The sequence below is a fragment of the Planococcus citri genome, chromosome 2 (assembly GCF_950023065.1).
Source record: "Planococcus citri chromosome 2, ihPlaCitr1.1, whole genome shotgun sequence".
Taxonomy (NCBI): Eukaryota; Metazoa; Arthropoda; class Insecta; order Hemiptera; family Pseudococcidae; genus Planococcus; species Planococcus citri.
In genome coordinates this window covers 43,308,271-43,330,061 of record NC_088678.1, presented here as the reverse complement: position 1 = coordinate 43,330,061, position 21,791 = coordinate 43,308,271, and the positions used below count along the sequence as shown (strand labels likewise).

At 34.2% G+C, this 21,791-nt stretch overlaps 1 protein-coding gene across 7 annotated transcripts in view; it reads right to left on the bottom strand.

Annotated features, from left to right (window-relative positions):
* The window catches only part of LOC135835905 (guanine nucleotide-binding protein G(q) subunit alpha), a 49,323-nt gene that overhangs the window by 4,056 nt on the left and 23,476 nt on the right, over positions 1–21,791 (bottom strand). For 2 of the 7 annotated variants that reach the window (XM_065350404.1, XM_065350403.1), the window contains exons 2-8: positions 20,839–21,023; positions 14,521–14,675; positions 14,056–14,184; positions 5,248–5,376; positions 4,272–4,401; positions 4,012–4,165; positions 803–910 (exon numbers count right to left, since the gene is read on the bottom strand). In XM_065350404.1, coding sequence (XP_065206476.1) covers positions 803–910; positions 4,012–4,165; positions 4,272–4,401; positions 5,248–5,376; positions 14,056–14,184; positions 14,521–14,675; positions 20,839–21,023 — 990 coding nt within the window. Of the gene's footprint in view, positions 1–802; positions 911–1,688; positions 1,797–4,011; positions 4,166–4,271; positions 4,402–5,247; positions 5,377–14,055; positions 14,185–14,520; positions 14,676–20,838; positions 21,024–21,791 lie in introns of all 7 variants that reach the window. The other 5 variants (XM_065350397.1, XM_065350398.1, XM_065350402.1 and 2 more) reach the window with 4 other exon arrangements.

Genomic DNA, 21,791 nt, shown 5'->3' with positions numbered 1-21,791 from the left:
ATACTGTATACCTCTACCAATTCGCACCTTTTCCTATTATTAACATACTCTCTGCAGACCCATACCTCTCCACTCTACAATAGTAGGTACTCTACTATACAGCGAAATTAATTAAAACCAGAACACGACACGAACCGGCGCGGCGCTTCTTCCTACAGCCTGCGGAGTAAATTCGCCGCCGCCGTGAGTAATTCGACACACCGATAGTAAATTACAGTTCAAAAAAAAAAAAAAAAAAGATGGCAACATATATTTTTTTGGCTCTATTCTCCAATTCACGACTTCTCTCCACCTATCAATCCATTCAAAAGGTATATTACCATCCGGCGGCATCGACGACGAGTCCTAAGAGCGTCGTCGCCGTCGCCATCGCCGTCATTTCAAATCACATGTTCCAATGCTCAACGAACCGAGTACATACCTATTTTAAAAAACGCGTGTAAAAACACATACCATCGAACCTTCACCTATATCGTCACCTACAATAAAAGTTAATGAATATATTTAGCCCCATTTTTTCCCTCTCTGTCTTCTGAAAAATTACTGACAGTTTTGCCAGCACCTCGTCGAATGAAAATATACCATACCGATATTCGTAGAAAAATACATAACAAGGCAAACAGAAAAACAAAACAACAAGGCAATCAGAAAACCACACAGCGAATAGTACACCAAACATCAAGTTAAAACAATAAAAATATGAATATGATCCGCACACGAGTTTCCCACGATACCACCGATCATGTTAAATCCGCGTTATTTATTCATTTTTTTTTTTCTATATACGAGTAGAAGTATTTACCTGTAGCGCACGTAAAATGTGAATAAATAATCTTTTCACTATCCGGATTTAAATCTACAAACATTCTTAATATAAATTCTCTTGCGGCTAACGCGTCTCTTTGCGGTCCTGAAATTTTCACAATGGTGCAAACATGATAGGATTGTTACATTGAAAGGTACAAAATATACGATTAATTAATTTAACTACTCTCTACACACAATGTACTCTACGAAAGTATATCAATATCAAGGTGTGATGGTGATCGTAATTCAAGTTTTAAAATTATTGTACCATGTGAAGGAAACGGAGATGGAGAGGAGGGGACGAGTGGTGTACTTGAATCGATAACGTATCGATATTATCGACTAGGTTTTGGTAATAGGGTGTTTGACCAATTCAACGAGGGGAAATACTAATTTAATTCTTCGGAATTATTTTTTCAACAAATGAATAATTTATACGTGGTTGCCCGATAGTCTGCACCGATTGATGATTTTGACACATTATTTTCGTTCGCTTGCCGAAAGTCCTTTTACCTCTTTCCCTAAACGCTTCATTTGACCGAAAAAAAGGGTGAGAAATTCCAAAATATGCGGTGTCAGTTGAAGAACGAAGATTTATTTAAAACGTTCGTCAAAATGAATTTATTTACAAATATGTAGGCATCAAAATTTTTTTTGAAAATTCTCACCATAAAATGACCCAATAAAATTTACAGCGAATTAAAAATAATGAAACATCATTACGAGAGACTTAAGGTCTTCTTACTCCAACGAATAGGTACATAATTATGTACATTGTACAAGGAATTTTCAACGGTGTGAATACGAAAAAAAAACTGAAAAGGGCAAGGGATGAATACAGGACGAAATAAACTGTGCTACTGGGATACATCATCATTGACCTGTAGCCGTAGTGAAATGAGAATAACACATGCGATCAGGATCTGGATTCGTGTTCAGATAAATTTTACAAATGAACTCCCGAGCAGCCACATGATCTTGCTTCGCACCTAATTAGGAAATTATTAGTTGGATAGGTTTTTTTCAAAATATTTTTACATTTTTTTCCTTCTTTTTTTGAATTGATCACATGATGACAGCAAGGGTTCGAGGACGTCTATAGCACAATAATGAACGTCGTGTTTCAAATATTCAAAAAAAATCACAATCGAGCACTAAGCTCGATATTTCTTTTCATCTCTTTTCTGCATTTTCTTCTTTTAAAAAAAATAAATTATAATGACAAAAATATACATTATTACTCAAATACGTAGAATTTGGCGATGTTCTAGACAAATAGGAAATTATACGTTCCAAACGTTTCAACTTTTCTTTTAAAACCAAAGAATGGCTCTAAGTCAAAATTGAAAAATTGCGATGAAAAAAAAACAGACACCAACTTTGACAGTACGTGAAATAATTAAAAAATTCGAAATTGCTGATAATTTAATTATACCTCTTTTCCTCACTCTTCTTCAAGTCCGCCCTTCTCCTCCACGAAAATAATTTAATCAGAAAATTTAATTTCATAAAAAAGGTATAGTATCTAGGTATCTACCTCTTTAGATTCCACTAAATGTAATCAATTGACCCAAATTTCTCAAAAATATTTCAAATTATTCCGGGAATAGGACATTTGACATTTATCCGTAATTTCCCTAATATTTGCAACAAAAGAAGAGAAACATCAATAAAATAGAATACAGGTGAGTGTAAATAAATTTCCACAGTATTTTCTTAACCCTACCTTCATTATTCCTCGAATTTCTGCAAAATGCCTTAATGCGAATTTTTAAATAAAGGAGAGCAACATAATATTGTAGAAAAAATTATACTTTCGGAGATTGAAACTGCATTTCTAGAATTTTATTTCATAAATTTTGGCAATTTCAACATTTATCAGATCTCTTCTTCCCAGAAAGGATCCATTAAATAATAATTGAAAAAAATCTCGAAATAAAATTTCAGGCATATTTCAAAGTTTCAGTTTTTTCTTCAATTTGTAACATATTGGTGATATTGGCCTAAAAAAATACACTTTTTCACGTATCGAACGTGGCCTTTTTCACACGACGCTGTTAGTGGAAATAGCACCCAAAAAATTGATCCAAAAAATTGCACGTGTAGAAGCCCAATCGCACATTTCCAAATATGTTTTTTTTTTTGAAAAAAATTTGCCCAAAAAAACAGGCCATTAAGTAGGTATCCTCACATATGTATGTCAAAATTAGGTCTCTAAATGCGAATTATTGTAATTCAAACGTAAGGCACGAAATTTTTCCCTGATACAATAAATTGGTCATTCGATTTTATGAACTATTCATACAATTTTTGTAACATTTTGAAGAACCCGAAACCTCGCAAAGCATTCAATTTTCTGTTTGGATGATTATTTTTTTAGAAGTTGCCATAAAGGGCCCCCATGCTCTGGATGAGGGTTTTTTCGAGAGTAAAAAATTTGAATTTGAAAAATAAATTTCTATTTTTTTGAAGTAGGTAATTTTTCAAATTTTTTAAATCCAAAATCAAAATATTTCCCGTTTACATTTAGATATTTAGCGCTCAATTACTTTTTTTGAAGGGGGGAGGGGGAGGATTTTTTACAATATCTTCCTCATTTTCCTCACTTGAAATAACTTTTACGACTTCTTCCTCAAATATAATTTTGGAGAGGATGGAAAAAGAGAATTTCGAGTACTCCTTCATCTTCATTAATTTTATTAAAATACGAGATTATTCATTATTTCCTCCAAAATTAAAAAAAAAGACAAAGTCTACATTTTTCCAAATTTTCCGAAAAAACCATGGATTTTATAGATATTTTTGGTGAAAAATGCGAGTAAGTACACATTCGATTTTTCAATCAAAATTTGAATGATAGTGAAAGTCCACGTAAATTGCTTTCGATTTTCTACTTGAGCAAGAAGAGGAGGGAGTAAGAGGAATTTTTTCTAATTTCTTCAATACACTTACTTTTTTTTAAAACCATTTCTCTACTTTTTTTCCAAAATAAAAAAAATCAAAACTAAAAATTTAACAACATTTTGTCATTTTTTATAAAATTTTCTAGCATATCATTTCAAAACGTACAAAAATCCAAATTCAATATCCACCGATACCATCTCTTTGAATACCCAAAACACAACGTTTTATACCTCAACAAAAGACATAATAGATACGTAGGCTAATCATATCAAAATCAACGTATCGCATGTCTCAACTTACCATCGAATTCAGGAAAATAATCAACTAGATGGGAGTACATAATTTTTTCTTCTAATAAATCTTTCTTATTTAAAAAAAGTATAACGGAAGAATGTTGAAACCACGGATATGTGATAATTGTTTTAAATAACGCTTTCGATTCTTCCATTCGATTCTGCAAACACATCGAAAAAATAAATAAGTAAACAAATTTTTAATAAAAACCATCTAAATATTGTAAGAAAACAAAATAAAAATAAAAACAATAGCGTATAACATACTTCGTTTTCGGATTCGAAAAGAATCTGGTCGTATTCGCTAAGTGCTACAAGAAATATTATTGAGGTAACATTCTCAAAACAGTGAATCCATTTCCTTCTTTCGGATCTCTGTCCTCCTACATCAACCATCCTATTTTTCAAGACAAACAAAAAACAAATATTAAACTTCGTTCGTTTTGAAAATTCTTTAACTAAAATAAATTCCCAAACTGGTTAATTAATCAGTCTAATAAATATTATAAAAAATATACGTTCGACGATATCCTACATGCGAAGGATACGCGAGAACAGAACGCCACACATATTATGCAAATCAATCCTATAGATGATTTTGTTAATTTCTAGGTAGGTACTCGTAATTTATGCATTAAGTATAGGCAAGTACCAAGACCGAAGCTTAGAAAGATATGGCACACAAAACACAAATTTCACCCAAGCTACAAACTAGCTGCTAAAAGCGTTGTTATTTTTCATAAAACTATAGCCACAAGACGGTTACACATTCTACGTTTAAGTTTAAGTATATGGTCTACAACACAAAATCGCAACAGCGAATATAAAACAATTATACGGCAAATAAGCGTAAAATATAGCCACGATTGCATAAAACAACAGAGGCAAAAAATTACAAGTAGGTATAAAAAAATACGTAAATAAAAATTCCAACCGGCGTATCAACGATAATCACACGTAGGTAAGGTATACCTATACCTATTAGCAGTAACAATACCTCTCATATTGAAAAATATTACGGTAATGATAACCAACGCCATATGTAATATCTACGAATGTTCTTTTATCACGACTAAGAATTGAATTTTTTTCCCAATCGTTAATCGCTGCTTAAGGTATACTCTAGGATAGACACGAACGACGCATTCGTGCTGTCAAAAGGAAGTGAGTATGATTTTCTACTAGGATCTTGGATTTCAATGGACGAGGACATGGACAAGGTTTTTCTTACATTCGGTCGTACCTGAAAATAACACCATCCAAGTCGAAAGGATACTCTAGAATTCCAGTCGTTGGAACCCTAGCACGTAAAATATCCTGTTCGGATGGCAAATAGTCTGGTTTTTCGATTCTTTCTAAATCGCTCAAATAGCTAGAGAAAAATCAAAACATACATTTTGAGTGAACGTACGTAGAATTTTTCGAATCTAGTACATAAATAACCATCAAGTTCGGACCAGGATTTACACACAACGTCATCGATGATCAATAATTAATTGATCATCAATTTACGCTGTCAATTTCACCATCAATCGATGAGAAAACATGTACCACCGGAACAACACCTACACGTGACTATATTTTTTTTCCTGTTTCAAAGGATCCGTTTTCATTGACGTATCTACCTACATACTTCTGCATTAGGATGACAAATAATCAGAACGACGTGCAGGACGATTCATTCATAAATACGGTAAAACTCATTCATAACAACGAAACGATATCAAATCGTTGACGTTTTTGTCCTGTTTTCGGTGAAAAAATTGGAAAAAAAATTCACCAACGTAATAATTAATGTGTAATCATTCGACATAATTTACGTATGTAGATGCGAGGCTTACTGGGTAATAAGGCGATCTTACTCCATAGTTACGAATGTTCATTGATAATTTAATTGCACGTTTTTGATTCAATGAATCACTTGTGTCAGCTTTTATACGTAAACAAATCGTCGTCTATCGTGTTTTTATAAAAATTTCAATGAAAAATCACATTTTTTTTCTTCGTAATTTAATCGTGAATTTGTCCCTACAAATGATTTGTGATCGGTTTTTTCACCCTTCTCATTTTTGACTAATTCGATCAATGGTATTGCGATATACGCAGCGTGTTCATCAAATTGCTAAAGATGGCATTTCGTAATTTTTTTAAAGTTGAATTCGAAACAAATTTCTCGCTTTCAACACTTAACAAGCCATGAATTGGGTTTCTCATGCACTCGGCATATAAACACATGATATACAGGGTCGCTAAATATGTCACAAACCAAACCTCAGATCTTAATCTACCAACAGAGAATTTCATGCTCTACAATAATCACTTTTTTTTTTGCAGGGCCTCTCATTTCCCCAACGTTCAACCTTTTATGAGTAGAAGGGGGAAAGTTGAAAATTTTCATCACAAATGATTATGCTCAAAATATCTCAAAGTATAGAGCTTCGAAGATGAAAAAAATACTTTGTAGGAAGAAAACTTCATGTTGACCGTTCAATTTTGTTTCTCTACTTTTTTTTCACAGGACATCAAATTTTTCCCAAAAATCGAATTTTCAATAAAATCTTGTAAATTTTCTTATTTTCATTTTTTTTATTAAAAAAAAAACTATTTTTGAAACAACAAAAGACTCTAAGAAAAAATTGAAGAGTAACAAAATTGTGAAGCATAAAAATTTAGCACCAATTTTTGTGATGAAGGCAACAGAAAAATGTTGCTGCAAAAAAAATATCAAATTGGTGGGGGTGGGGACTGGAAGGGGATGCAAATCCGAAAAACTTCCAATGTGAACCTCATTCACTCTCCTCCTCCCTCCTTTACCGTTATAACAAACCATCTTATTATAATCGTTTAATTTCCATCTTTCGATTTTTTTTTCAATCGAAAAATCAAACAAAATTACGATTAAATCAGAAAACGTGATGGAATTAATAACAAGAATTCTCGAACGGCATTCATCGTTTTACTCTCATTCATCTCCTCCAGAAGAACTCTGTGAATCATGAAGTTCAACTTTAATCGCGTGATTCGATCCTTCCAACGATTCTAAACGGATTCCAATCGACTGCACATTCATTCGAGTTCGTTTCCTACCAGCACATCATCATATCTCTAGCAAAAGATTGTGAAGAATGAATAATGTTCAATAGCTTTAATTTGAAGAAATTCGACAACGAAGAATCATTTTCTAATCGTTTGCAAACATCTGCTGATAATATGCATATTAGGTATGTATTTCGTTACGTATTTTTTCAAAAATTATAATTCACGATATCTGAAACTGATAATCACTGAAACACAAAACTAAAACCTAAATTTTGAGTGAAATTGGTAAAACCAACATTTCTAACAGCTAAATTAAGACCCGGGAATAAAAACTAGATCACTCATCTCTTCCCACCCTCCCACACATCATCGAATATCTTTCAAAAATTAAATTTTCGAGTGTTTCTTATATGTATCATTAATTTCCCATGCAGAAAAAATTACCACTTTTTCTTCTTTTTTCGTAATCACTCTTTCTGGCATTGATGCCGAAAAATCGAGACACGGCATGAACATACTTGAAATTTCACAATGCCAAATTTCAACTCACATTTTGAAATACCTTCCACCCGCCCTCGCGTCATTCGACGTTTACAATTCGAAATTCACAGGTCAAAAGGTCAATGTTCTCGATACCTTTCTTTTACTAGAAAAATACATAATATATAAACGTATTCCGAATCTGTATCATATTTGAAAAGAGGGTTCACAACACCGTCCAACGAACGTGGCTATCTTCGCACAAAAGAGGTTCAATTTTACCTATTCACCAACACCTGACCGCTGCTTGAATAACGCTAGCCCGAAAATCTACCGCTGCACATTGTTCAACACACATACATAGATATAGAGGAGGTACAATATAGCTACAGAGTACAGAGTCACATGTAACCGAGTCTCTGGCCCGCAGAAGGATCAACAATGAAACGTTTCATTAGACTGAATAAACTCCCAGTCAAATGTCAAATCTCCATCTTACGTTGATTCGCCGGTAAGGTGTGCCTGGTTTTTTTGTGTACTCTTTTTTCTCGTTTTGTTCCCTCATTTTTCAAAGTATCGACTGACTGAAGTCGCTATTATGCATGGTCAGGTGAACTTTTTCACTAGGGAGAATGAATCTTATTTAAAATACCCTACCTACTTATCCATTTATACCGAACAGGTAGTTTTTTCTTTCCGATAAACTGTATTTCAACAAATTCTACAAATGTTGTGGGCCGAATAGTACAAATCAGAAATTCTTTAATTAACGATGTACTGAAACGTCCATAAGAATATCAATAAATGAATAAGATTCCAAAAATTTTCCTAATTGAGATGTGATTCACAACTCTTTTCACAGATTCAAAATTGCTGGAGCGAATGTGAGAGGTGAGAAGGGAGGTTAATAAAGGTTCAATATTGATCTTGTAATAAATTTATTCGTTCATACAAATTCTACGATCTATTATTCAACAATTGAAAAAAAAGTGCTGCAATAGCATTGTTTTATCCAAAAAAGTGAACTTTCAAAAATTGTTTTCAAGCACCGGGGGGGGGGGAGTTGACTCTAGAAAAAATCGTATCGTATCATATCTCGTACTCCCCCTCCCCCCTCCACACACTTCAATGTGACATACTATAATGCCTCAAAATTTCAAGTTGTGAATTATTCAATTCATATGGTCAAGATTTCCAACATCTAAACAAAATGTCTCAAGACTAAAGTGTTTATTTATTCAACTATTTATTTATTTACATATATAAAAAATTATCAATTTTTAAAATGTTGAAAAAAAATGAAATGAAATGAAAAGGAACAAAATTGTAGAGTATGAAATTCCACACTAGTGAAAAGTAGGTAATCAAATTAGTAATTTTTTCACAAGGTTTCGGTTTTTAAAATATTCTCAACAAAAATTTAAAATCTACACTTCAACGAATAATTTTTTAAAAGTGAAACCTTACAAATGGACTACTCTGCATAACTCAAAACTTTCGAATCCCTACAAGAATCAACAACAAGAGATTACACAATGAAATGCATAAAAAACGCATCCCTAATCGCCAACAAAAATTCAACGATTCGATAACAATTTGTCACTATTTTCCGCAAATATTTTAGAAGAAAGAAATACACACGAGTGATTATCAGAAAATACAGACAACAGCACAGCTCTGACTTCTGAAATAATAAACGATAAGAATGGAAAACCCATATTTATCGCAAATAAATCGTATTTTTCAATTAGGTATCTTTTTTTGCCTCGACGCACCCAGCTTTCTGCAGTTCTGTCAGGCAATTATATCACAAACATTTCTGGTGGAGGAAAATTTGAAAAATACATAATATGGGAATGAATAATTTTGTGACGTCAGGCAGGCTACTCATTCATTATCACCCTCAACAAAACAGCCAAGATGTTATGATCCACCAGAATGCACTTTTCATAAAAACCTGCACCTCCAATTCGACAACGAAGAGTATCGTCAGTGGTCTCAAAATATACGTACGTAGTACCTATGTCTACGTACAACGCGCATGAAAAAATTCAGAATCCACGCACAAAACGTGTAATTGTACGTATAAAAAGTACTTATACGAACACTGATAAATTACAGACATGATTCATATACGCGATGTAATTTATCTCATCGTCGTCGTCGTCGTCGCCGCGTAACTCACATAATTATTATGCAACATTCGACAGAAAAAAGTAAAACAGAGAAACAGAGCTGACTATCGTCAAGTAGTCATCGCGAAAGGAAAAGCTACGAATATGTATTTTCTTTCTTACAGACACGAAGCACAAACGGCCATGCTCGTGGTACATTTCAACTACCTACTTACATAGTGATGTATAAAGGTAGGTCATTTTTCACACCTACATATTGTAATACCATCAAAGCAGTCTGGAAACAGCGCTTCAAGTGGGGCGCACACAACTATAATTTTCCAAAGGTTGAAAACGCTCAAAAACCTGATCAAAGAGCGCCTGAGATCACTTTTCTGGAAGGACGGACTGGGATTTCTTCCAGTATCCCAGTGGGCCAGCTCGACACTGCGCATCAAGATCCACGTGATTTTTAAAAAAATACTTGTACAGGGTGATCATACAAGACAAGCATGAACTGAACTGAAGCCTTAGGTACTTCGCTTTGGAAAAATTTCCAATGTATTCCTTTCAGCCGGTAATCGTAGCCAAAGCCGATGAAATCAACTCGATAAAAAAAATTGGAAATTCCTCCCGCTTTCGCCTTAACCACGTATATACCTCTTCAGATAATATACCCAGATCTCTTTCTTTCGTAACTCTAATGACAAATACAAGTACGAGTACATCGAAACGGAACATACATGTCGCAGAACTTTCCGCACATCAAAGAAAAACCCACCGGAATAATTTTGATGGCGGGAAAATAATACGCCAACGTCGTCGTCACCGTCGTTTTTAATTTATCAAGGTCTTCTGTACCTATGCTTATTTACCTGTAGCACTCGGTCGAAAAATTTTATATTTCAAAGGGACGACGACTCGACGAGGTTTTTTCCAGATTTCATAACATACGAGTAATTTCCTTCGATCGTTACACATATGTACTCTGTACTCGTACAAGCACCTTCAACGTTCAACTACAACATACAACATACAACGAATCATGCTGAATAAGTACCTGTACCTATAGTATACGACGAGTACGATCTGTTGAATGTTACGATAACACAACCAAGTCGACTATGCAGGCGAATTTCCCAACCGGACACATCGTACATAACTTCAGCTACACATACACATACCTATTACGGTGACAATGTAATACTCGATGAATCACCTTGTACAGATATTTGACGGAAATCATGCTTTTAAAGTACCTATATCTCTATACAAACAAGATAACGGTACTGGGTAACCATTTGAAAAAGTGTGCTTTTCAAGTAAAATACTTACATTGAAAAATATAGCAGAAGAATAATAATAGCGATTACGTGACTTAATTTCAATCGAGTGCTAGTTCGATTAATTTTTTCTTTCATTTTTTAATGAAAATTTGAAACGGGTGGAGTATCGAGCAGAAGTCCATAACTTTTTTCTGTTTCTAACGAAACACTCTTCTTGAAGATCGAGTGGATTAATTTACATCAAAACTTCTCAGAATATTGAAACACAGTTTTACTTTTACATTATGGGATCCAACTACGAATTGTTAGTTTTCAAGACGAAAAAATTCAGAGAAACATAACCCTAAACTCAACGAAATTGAAACATTTTGAAAGACAAATACGAGTTCAGGTAGGTAACATGAGAACAATTATCATTAATTTCATCATTTCATGACTTAAAAAAAAAAAAAAAAAATACTAACGGAGTGAAATTATGAAAAAGTGTTATCAATTATGATTCAGTGGATTACCTTAGACTTTTCACTGGAATTCCGGGTTTTGATGAGGAAAATGATAACGAGGAATTTTCGCTGAATGACACGAGTGTTTATCAAGTACATGCCGGGTGAACGATAAATATATCTGGACAGCAGTGATACAATTTTCACACAACTTGAACATTTTCAAGACTATTCCGTACTTTAATTGATTGCTTTTATAAAAAATCCTGAACTTTGTTGAGTAACACTTTTATGGTTTTGCCTTTTGCATCACTGCTGTTTGAGTAGGTATTGTATTCACTAGGAAGGGCCATGAAAAAAAAGGCGGCGGATTTCCATCAAATTCAGCAGAGACCTTCATTTTGAGTTGAAAGTTCATCAGAAATTTTTTCAGCTTCGGTAGTTCCCCTGGAAGGGAGATAAAAGGCTTCAAAATATGTGGTATTTTCAAAAAAATCGTACTTTTTTCGCTCCTGGCACTGTCTACCCTGTTTTGGGAAAAATGCCCCAGACCAAAATGAAAGTATTTGAGATCATGCGTCGATCTATGATGCTATTGCCATCGCAATCCAAGGCCACTTTTAGGGTTCTACTAAGCGTTTGAAAATTTGCAAATCGCTCATTTTCGGATAAATTCCAACATTATCAATACTCATGAGCTAGGTTGAGACTTCTGTTCCCATTCATTGTGTCCAGATATCAGAGAAATGTAGCTGGGATTTTCCGCAATTTTTTTTTCATGCACATGTCATCTTCCCTCCTACTCTGGAAAATGTAAAAATTTACATAATTCAGAGGTAAAACATGATTTTCTTGTTACTTTGAATGAGAAATGCAAGATATTTCCAGTACATGTAAGGAAAACTGTCAGAGCCTACTGGAACATCGTGTTCCTCAACATTTCAAATCAGATAATCTACCTACTTCTGACAACGGAAAATAACACGAAATGTGTTTAAAATGAATGCTCCTAATGACTTCATACTTTTTATACTTCGCGGAAAAATAAATATTAATGCAGAATGACCTATGATAATAAACTTAATTTGAAGCTCAGTTACGAAAAAGAAACGACTACAAATGACGAAAGAAAATGAGAATTTTTCATTTGGAAATGAAAATAGAGAAGACAAAAATATTACAAAACGAAGTCGATTCTTCTATGTATTAAAATATAAGCACAATAATTTCAATTTTTTGAAGTTGAACGACGATTGCATCATCTTTATGGTTTACACAAATTCGATTTATTCCCATTTCCCACCTCTTTTCAATGAGAACGAAAGTTTTCAGGGAAGGCTGAATGAAGCTGAAGTGAAGTTCGACCTGATAAATTTCAAAAATTATAGTGCTTTTTTACGAAAATCTTTGAAACGATTTTTTTTTTTTTTTTTTACAGAGGATACTTGAAAATTGGAAATTTAATTCACACTCGTTTTCATCTTGGCCTTTTCCAATTTCTTTTTTAAACTCCCCATTGCATTGGACATTTACTCGATTTTTAATTTCTTACACAACTTAAGTCTCTTCAAATTTTGCAATGATACTTTTTGTTTCAGCCTCCCTCTCCTACCTCACTTCCAACTCGAAAGCTTCAAAATTCCGATAGGATGTTTTACCAAATAGCTCATGATCGAAATTTTTTAGCAACAAAATTACAGCTCGATAAAAATTTTTAATAGAATTGAATTTTACAAGGTTGTCCCGAGTAGGTAAAGGTATCAATTCCTGCCGAGTTACGTTTCAAATTTTATGTAGATTGTAGACCTTTCAGACAATTGTTTTTTAGATTGCTGAACACGAGTTTGGCCCCAATTTTCAGCTATAGTTCCTTCGAGGGGCTTTTTCAAAATTCAAATTTCAAATTACATATTTTAAAATTGATATTTCAGACATTCTAAACTGAATGAATTTTTTCAACATAAAATGAAGGTACTCTCTAAATTTGAAACAGTGAAATTTCACTGCTTAGCAGTCGTGACATTTTGACTAATCAATTCAGTAGATTTTCTACTGTTTTGCAGTCAAAAACTACTGCTTTTAAAAAGGCAAAATGTCGTGACTGCTAAGCAGTGAAATTTCACTGTTTCAAATTTAGAGAGTACCTTACCTACATACTCAAACCGTACAAGTATTATTGATTTTCAATATTTCTTTTCAAGAATTTATACATTCATACTAATTCATGCTGAAAAAAGAAAATGCAATCGCATTCTACATCAGACATTTCAACTCTCCATACATCAAACCATCAAGTATTTAAATGCTGGGAAAAAATGCCCAGCCCGATTCAAAAAAGAACTAATCGTCGTTATCGATTACTCGGCATTCGCGAATTTTTCAATCAACTTATGCATGCGAATATCAACACCCGTACGAATAACTAATCGGTCTCATCGTCATCGACGATGATGGCACCAACATAATGCAATGATGCATATTATAGAAAAAGTCCATTCGGCATACAGAAAAAAATAAAAGAAAAAAAGCAACACACGCGTCAAAAAATTCCATTAAAAGGCTATACATTGAAAAAATACCACCAAGCGGCCTGCACACCATAGCCATCCCAGTATGAGAAAAAATTAGCCAAAAAAAAAGCATAAGCGGCACATGCGTTAGAAACAGATAAAACCGAAACAAATCGTACCTAAACCTTATTTCTTCCAAATCAAATGGATACTCTATAATGCCTGTAGTGGGAACTCTTACTCTCAATATATCCTGTTCTGTAGGAAGGTAAGAAGGTGACGCTACTCTATCGATTTCCTGAAGGTAACTGTAAAATTAACCAATTTTATCATCAATACACTATAAAATGTACTAATTAGACGCAGAAAATATCCTACGTAAAGTAAAATTCTGATTTCGATTCAGTTAGTCGATCAATTTGATCGATCATCAAAAGACAATGCGTATAGTCGTCAAGCTCCATAAACTTCATACTACATGGAGAGATCATCAAAGCACGCAGAATATCCACAAAATAACGCACGTGATAATCAGTCACCATCCTTATCATCTCATGTATAGGTACCATGATTTCCTTCCAATTCCTTCCCATCTCTCAAACCATCTACTCGTAAAATACAGAATCACTATAGAAAATACTCACTATTTAGCGGAATCGGTGAGCTGATACTCTCTTCTTCTATCGTAACATTCTTGAATACCAGAATCTGCCCATAATTCTTTTATTGCTTCCACAAAAGGGCTTTCGAAAGACGTAACTGTTTCAAAATCAACGCTTCGTATTAATTCGGCTTTTTCCTGCAAAGAAATACACAATCACATTATCATCGTGAAAAGAATCATTATCAATCCACCGAATAGTAATATATCAATGTAAAGCTAACCATATCGATTTTCTATCAAAAAAAAAAAAAAAATCGTAATCAACTTTCATGATTATAATTTCAATAAATTTATAATTTCCGCGATAAAATTACCATTTTTTTCCTTCATCGATTGTCGTGGCCACTATGGGTGTGCCACATGCCGGTGTTACAGGTTTACTTACACACACACCGGGCCGAGGAGAAATTAAATTTTTACCGGAATACCCCCTCGTCTTCTCTCTACACTCTTCCATAACACACACAGCACACCATAGTAAAGTATACGTATAATGTATTTAAAAAATGTAATTTCTGGCAAGTCAAACTACTTTTACGAGTTAATCTCGCGTGATGTTCGTTTTGTATTTAGTACTTATTATTATATATATATATATGTACGTATGGTAAACCGCGTAACAAACCCCGAACTCCCCCCGTCCGACAAACGAATGCAATTTTTTTACTGCTCTTTTCATATCACTAATTAAACGACGAGAACGACGCGTTCGAATTTTTCACGAATTCAATGAAACTACCTAACAACCCATCGACGACAACGACGATTACATCGAAGAGTAGGATGAAAAAAATTACGTTTTTTTTTTCAACTTTTCGTTTTCTGAAACACAATGCTGCGGTTCGAGTAAAAGTCGCAGTTCGTTAGTGGTGAGTATTTGACAACTGGATTGCCAGAAGCTGAGATTGGCCAGCGCTGAATTTATTAAAATGCAGTTAGTGATTTTAAAATTATCAAAATCAAACGATTATTATATTTATTTTTTTATTGCAAAGATGATCGTAATTTTCCGAAGTAGGTACTACCATGCAATCGAAAAAAAATACCGTTCTTTTCAAAAGGGATCGGTTGAGAAATTACTTTTTTTTATAAGGGAAAAATTGAGAAAGGACAGCTAATGGCAAAATTTACGACAGGATTAAGAAAAAAGTACATTTATTTTAAAAAAAGCTAGATGATAGCAACTTTGAGTATTATGAAGACCTCTGGATAAGGTCTAGCGCAGTCAGCATTTTCTGTACTATTTTTTTCCATAATGGGAGTATCACAAGATAAAGTGTCTAACAAAATTTCAAAATAAAAAAGCTAGACCGGAGGGCAGTGGACGACTGGCCTATGATGTTACCTGGCAATCGCCAGGGGCCCCGTGATACTAAGGGGCCCCAGGGGCCATGATTAAACCAAAAAACATGGTATTTTCACTTTCTCCAACAACAATTTTTGTAAGCTTTTGCCCTCGCGTCGCTCGGGCCAGTTTTCTTTTCTTTTGTTCAAAAATCTTGATTTTTAATTTTTTAGTACATTCAAATTTTAAAAAATGTGTGGTCAAAAAAAATAAAAATAAACTTATCAGTCACCACAAAAAATATCGTTTTTTTACTTCTCAAAATATAATTTTTTGAAATTTTCTGCCCTCACTTCACTTGGGCATGTGTGGTTTCTTTTTTTAAATTGAGATCAAACTTTTATAAAAAATGGTACCTATTCAAATTTAAAGAAATTTTCTAACCAAAAAAAAACATTTTTCACCTCAAAAAACGTTGTTTTTCTTTGCTCTCACTCCGCTCTGGGTCTGTTTTCTTTTCATTTTCAAATTTGAAATTTTGAAAAAAACAGTCATTCAAGTTCTAAAATTTTGAGCTAAAAAAGTGAACAAATTTTTCAAAAATATTGTTTTTTACCTCTCGAAATACAAATTTTCAAAAGCTTTTGCCCTCGCTTTGCTCGGATCAATTGCTATCCTTTCTCTGAACCAAAAAAAAAAAAAAAAAAAAAAAAAAAAACATTTTTGAAACTTCCATAAATTTAGAAGAGAAAATAAGAATTTTTCATAAGCTCAAATGCGAATTATATTATATCAATTGACAAAATCGTAATTTCATAACTTTTCCTCTACCCTGTCCCCTCAAAAAATCTTCTCTTTTTTGCTATTAATTAACAAATATTGAATAAACAGACAAAAGCAAAAATCAATAGCACAACTTGCATTAAAGTGCAGTAGACTTCCGCTTATCCGGACTAATTGGGGAATTTGGTTGTTCGGATAAGCAAAAATCCGGATAATACGGATTGATGGTTTTTTGATTGAATTTTGGGTAGAAAATGACTGTTTATTGATGATAATGGTGGGTTTTTGCAATTTTTAATAAAGAATGCAAGGGATAAATTTTATTTCTTACCTGGGGAGAAAACAGAACGAGAAAGATTCTTAAGGGAGAAGGGAAAAATTTTGGGGGCCTCATTCTATGCATATGCAAGGGGCCCCAAACCGACCCAGTCCACCACTGTGGAGGGGGGGGGGCTGTCAAAACTTTATGGATAATTCTTCTCTTTCCAACTGTCTTCGGACATTTCAAAATTTTTTCTGATGGAAGGGGTTAAAAACAACATTACTATTTCAATTTTCTATAATGACAGCATTTTGCAAACACTTCACGACTTTTTGGAATTGTGAGGGGGGGGGTGTGTGACGAGAAGAAGATCAAATTCAACACGTCATGTCTTCACTTATCGAACGTCTTCAAATATCCCCCTCCCTATTATTCATGTCTAGGTTAATATCAACTCAAAATATACCACGTAGTGTAGTTTTCGAAAATGAAATAAAAAAATACTCAGATAAAAATCGTTTTGAAAAAACAAATATTTTTCAATTCCTCTGAAATTGCAACATAATTATGACGAATTCCAAGTACATACATAGATGTTGGTGCAGATATGAATTTTGGACCAGTGGACCACCCGAATGAAATGGGGGCTATCAGTGATTTCCAAAATGGCATGATTCAACTTTTTTAATAAAAATTCTAAAACATAAGAAATGAATAAATAGGCAACTCTGGTGCAAATTCGTGTTCATGAATTTCATGATGCAATTAAGTGTCTTTTACGATACGTACATCATCGCGAGAAAATTTTTCGACAGTTATACTAAAAATCAAATCCGAAGAAATTAGGAAAATCTTGTCTTTTTTTCCCTCGGTTCTCTTCTCTTTTCCAAAAAAATCTTCAATTTTTCACAACATAACAAAAAATAACTTTTCCAGGCAATTGTACTCAACAAATGATGAGGAAAGAAATTCCCAGCAACCAATGAAGGTAACCCAAACCAGCTGACATGCCACTTCGAGTTCTTATATTACACGCCACTTTAAGCACAAAAGCAACGTAAAGATTTTTCCAACTCGGTTCTATCCTATCTCTCTCGCTATATGAATTCGAACAGTACAGAATACATACATAATTTATCGACGCTTCTTCACATGTGTACCTCGTGCAGTAGGTAGGTAATAGGTATCCCAAATAATAGCTCCACCACGCGGAATCCGCAGGACAGGTAAGTAAGTAAGGTACGAAGTACGGACATAGGATACGAAGCCAGGAGACGGTCGCGGACACGCGTTAAGGGGATACAAATACGACTGTCAAATAAAATATACGACTTTTTGCACAAGACTTGCATGACCCGTTCAACAACCTGTTATAATAAACCATTTTCGTATATAGGCACCTTACCTACATGTGTACAGTGTACACAGACAAAAGTAGCATAGTATGGAACATAGTACACACAGCATACACTCGTATATGCTGAATGTACGAGTATTTTGCGATGTTCATGCGCGATTATAGGTAAGTAAAGGTATATCGCGAACCACGTACGCGTGTACTGTGTACCATAGAATTACCTCCACCTGCATCGCACCCTGTCGAAAGCTTTCATCTCTCTCGCTCGCTTGCTCATTGTCAAAACGATGCGTGTTTGGCGTATTACACCCTTAATTCACCCTAACAGCTCTCAATATCGATGCTAAAATGAATGGAGATTTCGCGAATAATATTCGCACTTTCTGCGGCAAACGTCCTGTGCAAACAATAGCGAGCTTTCCGTCAATCCGAATACTCTTCCAACGAACACGTACCGGTATTTTCTTTTCTACCAAAAGGTACCGAGGTGATTAATAATTTTTCCTCATTATCGGTCTGACATTATCAATTTCTTTTCCGTCGTCGCTTGTTCGTCGTTCTCTTTCTGACCCCCTCGCCGACCCCCAAGGTTCTCCTTTTACGATATACTACTCTGCCATTATATTATGTACGAGCAAAGTATACTCTTTTGTTCCACCTATTATTTCATCGAAAATACACGTTATACTCGTACTCCCTGCTCTCCCAGTCCCACTCATCCCTCATTTCGAGCTTAGAGTACTTTTCTCTCTTTAATTTCAACATTCTTTCGACTGCATCCTTGTCAAATAATTATACACATTTATCGCATCTCTTACGGTTACATAACTCGTTGCACATATGCAAAACTTTTCTCGACACTACAGTCACTGTATCTCCAACACATCACAAGCAACAACTTATTCGATTCACTATACTATATTTGCCCCCCTCCCTTCTCGCCGACCAGCCACGAACGATGCGCGAGATCAGCATTTACTCGCAAACATGTAGGTAGTAGGTACCTAATATACAAGGTGGCCCACGTTCGCGCGTAAAGTTTCAAAAAAAGAGAGAATTGACTCGTTCAATGAGGTTTTGAGCTTTCAGGTTTCAACTATAGCTCAAATTATCTCAACAATGAAGGTTTTTGGGAAAAAATCAATCACACTGATCAACTGATGGAAAATACGGTTAATAGGGGGAATCATCCAAAAGAAAGTACACGGATTTTGGCCAAATTCAGCACAGACTTTCATTTCGAGTTGAAAGTTACTCAGAAAAAATTTTAGCTCCGGAGGTGCCCCTGGTGGAAAGATATGGGCCCTCAAAGAGAGGACATTTTCGGAAAAATCGTGGTTTTCGATTCTCTCACTATCGAACAAATTTCGGAAAAAAGAGCCCAGTCCCAAATAAAATTATTCAAGATTCTAAATATTTTCAATTTTTTTTCAAAAATTGTCAGTAATGACCAAAAAATTGGCACCATTGCCTTTCAAAATATTTCCCCAAGTTTCAGGAATGATATCTTATAATATTTTAGCTAAGTTAATCCGAAATAATTGCGAAGAAAAAATTTTCGAAACACGAATTTATCCAAAAATAAGCGACTTGTAAATTTTCAACCGCTCAGTAGAACCCTAGCAGTGGTCTCGGATTTTGATGGTAATCGCATAGATCGACGCAGAATCTTAAATACTGTCATTTGGAACTTGGCCATTTCTATCAAAACGGGTTGGGTACAGTGACAGGAGCAAAAAAAAAACGATTTTATCGAAAATGGCCTTTCTTCAAATGCCCACATTTCCCCTCCAGAGCTGAAATTTTTTCTGGATAACTTACAACTCAAAACGAAGGTCTCTGCTGAATTTGGTCAAAATCCGTCATCTTTTTTCTGAGTGATCCACGCTAATAGGTAATGCTCTACAATTCCATATCTCTTCGTTTTTTCTGTCGGATTTTCAGTTGTTCCTCAAAACTGATTTTGTTAAGTACGATGAAAAAATCAGGGGAGGGAGGAGTCAAATTATTCGGCACAAAAAATCGATTTTTGAGAAAAACTAAGGGTCTTATGGAAAAAATGAGTAGGTAAAAGCTAAAATGAAGATTCTAAAATTCCCCATCATCAAAAGATGTAGTACACTTTTTCTAGGACGCTTCATTTTATAGATATTTTGGAAAAATCATCCTAAATCGATGATTATGAAATTCAATTCTTTTCAACTTCTCCATCACAAAAATCTATTCTAAACAAATAAGAATTCTACGAGAAAAAAAATGAAGAGAAACAGAATTGAACAGCATCAAATTTTATTATCCACCTGTAAAACGCACTTGGTTTTTTCCAAGTGACTTTTGTTCGTGACATATTTCGACAAAAAATTGGAAAGCTCAACTTCATGGAACGATTTTTCAGAAGAACCATAGTCATACACATGGGCCACCCTGTATGCATGAACATTACTCACATATGCACCAAAAACATGGCTCATTGCGGTACATACGAGTAAGACCCATTAATAATCCATAAAAAAAACTCCAAAAATAAAACCTTACGCAAAACCCCGAGGTCGAAAGAGAAAAAAAAACAGTAAAATAAAATTATCTAGAAGATGGTAAACTTGTTACTTACTATACACGAAGAATCGCTGTATTGTATTTTAAGGAGATCCATGGCACGTATCATACTTTGCATAGCCATAAAAATATTTTGATAAACTAATTTAATAAAACCTCTTTTGTCTTCGTCTGAGTATCCGGAACCGTGAATAATTCTCATTTGTTTAATGAACGTAGATTTCCCCGATTCTCCAGTCCCTGTGAACAAAATGAAACGAAAAACATCACATTAGAATCATTAGCGATAAAATAAGAAGAAGACATCGAATTGTAATGACAATACGATCAAATATTTTTTTTCTGATCGAGTTGGTTCCCAGGAGAAAATCTTTAAATTTTGGTAGTAGACTTATATCAGATAAAAAATCATTTAGTATCCTATCTGGTCATATAAAATCAGATCTGTTCAAGTAAACAGAAGCCTATGAAAATAACGTCATACAAGTGCTACCAAATGCAATTTCTTATCGCATCTTTCAATCAGTTAAAATTGGACCGGTTAGTGTACCTATGTATACGTACAACGACGAATCTGATGGTTTTATCAGATCAACATGCATATTTTATTAATATTTTGAATGAGCATTCAATATTTTCATTTATTACAAGATTTTTAACATTCACGTACTTCAGGGATTTGTCATATTCATTCAAATTCAGACATGAAAAAAAACCTGAAAAATCATATTAGCGAAATTTGTGGTTTCTGATTTCTACATCGAATTCTCCCGAAAGAATTTAGACATTCGCCTTCGATGAATCCATTAATTTAGGTACAACAAAATACCAAGTTTACCAAACTTTTCCAATTATTGAAAATCCTGTTTGATTTTTTAATTTACCTCACACCCTTTCACTTCCACATAAAAAATTTCGAACAGAAAATGTACAGATCGTTCAAAGTAAAATGAAAACGTAGATTTTGAAAAATAAAAACTTTTTTCCTCTACAATACCCAGAGGAAAA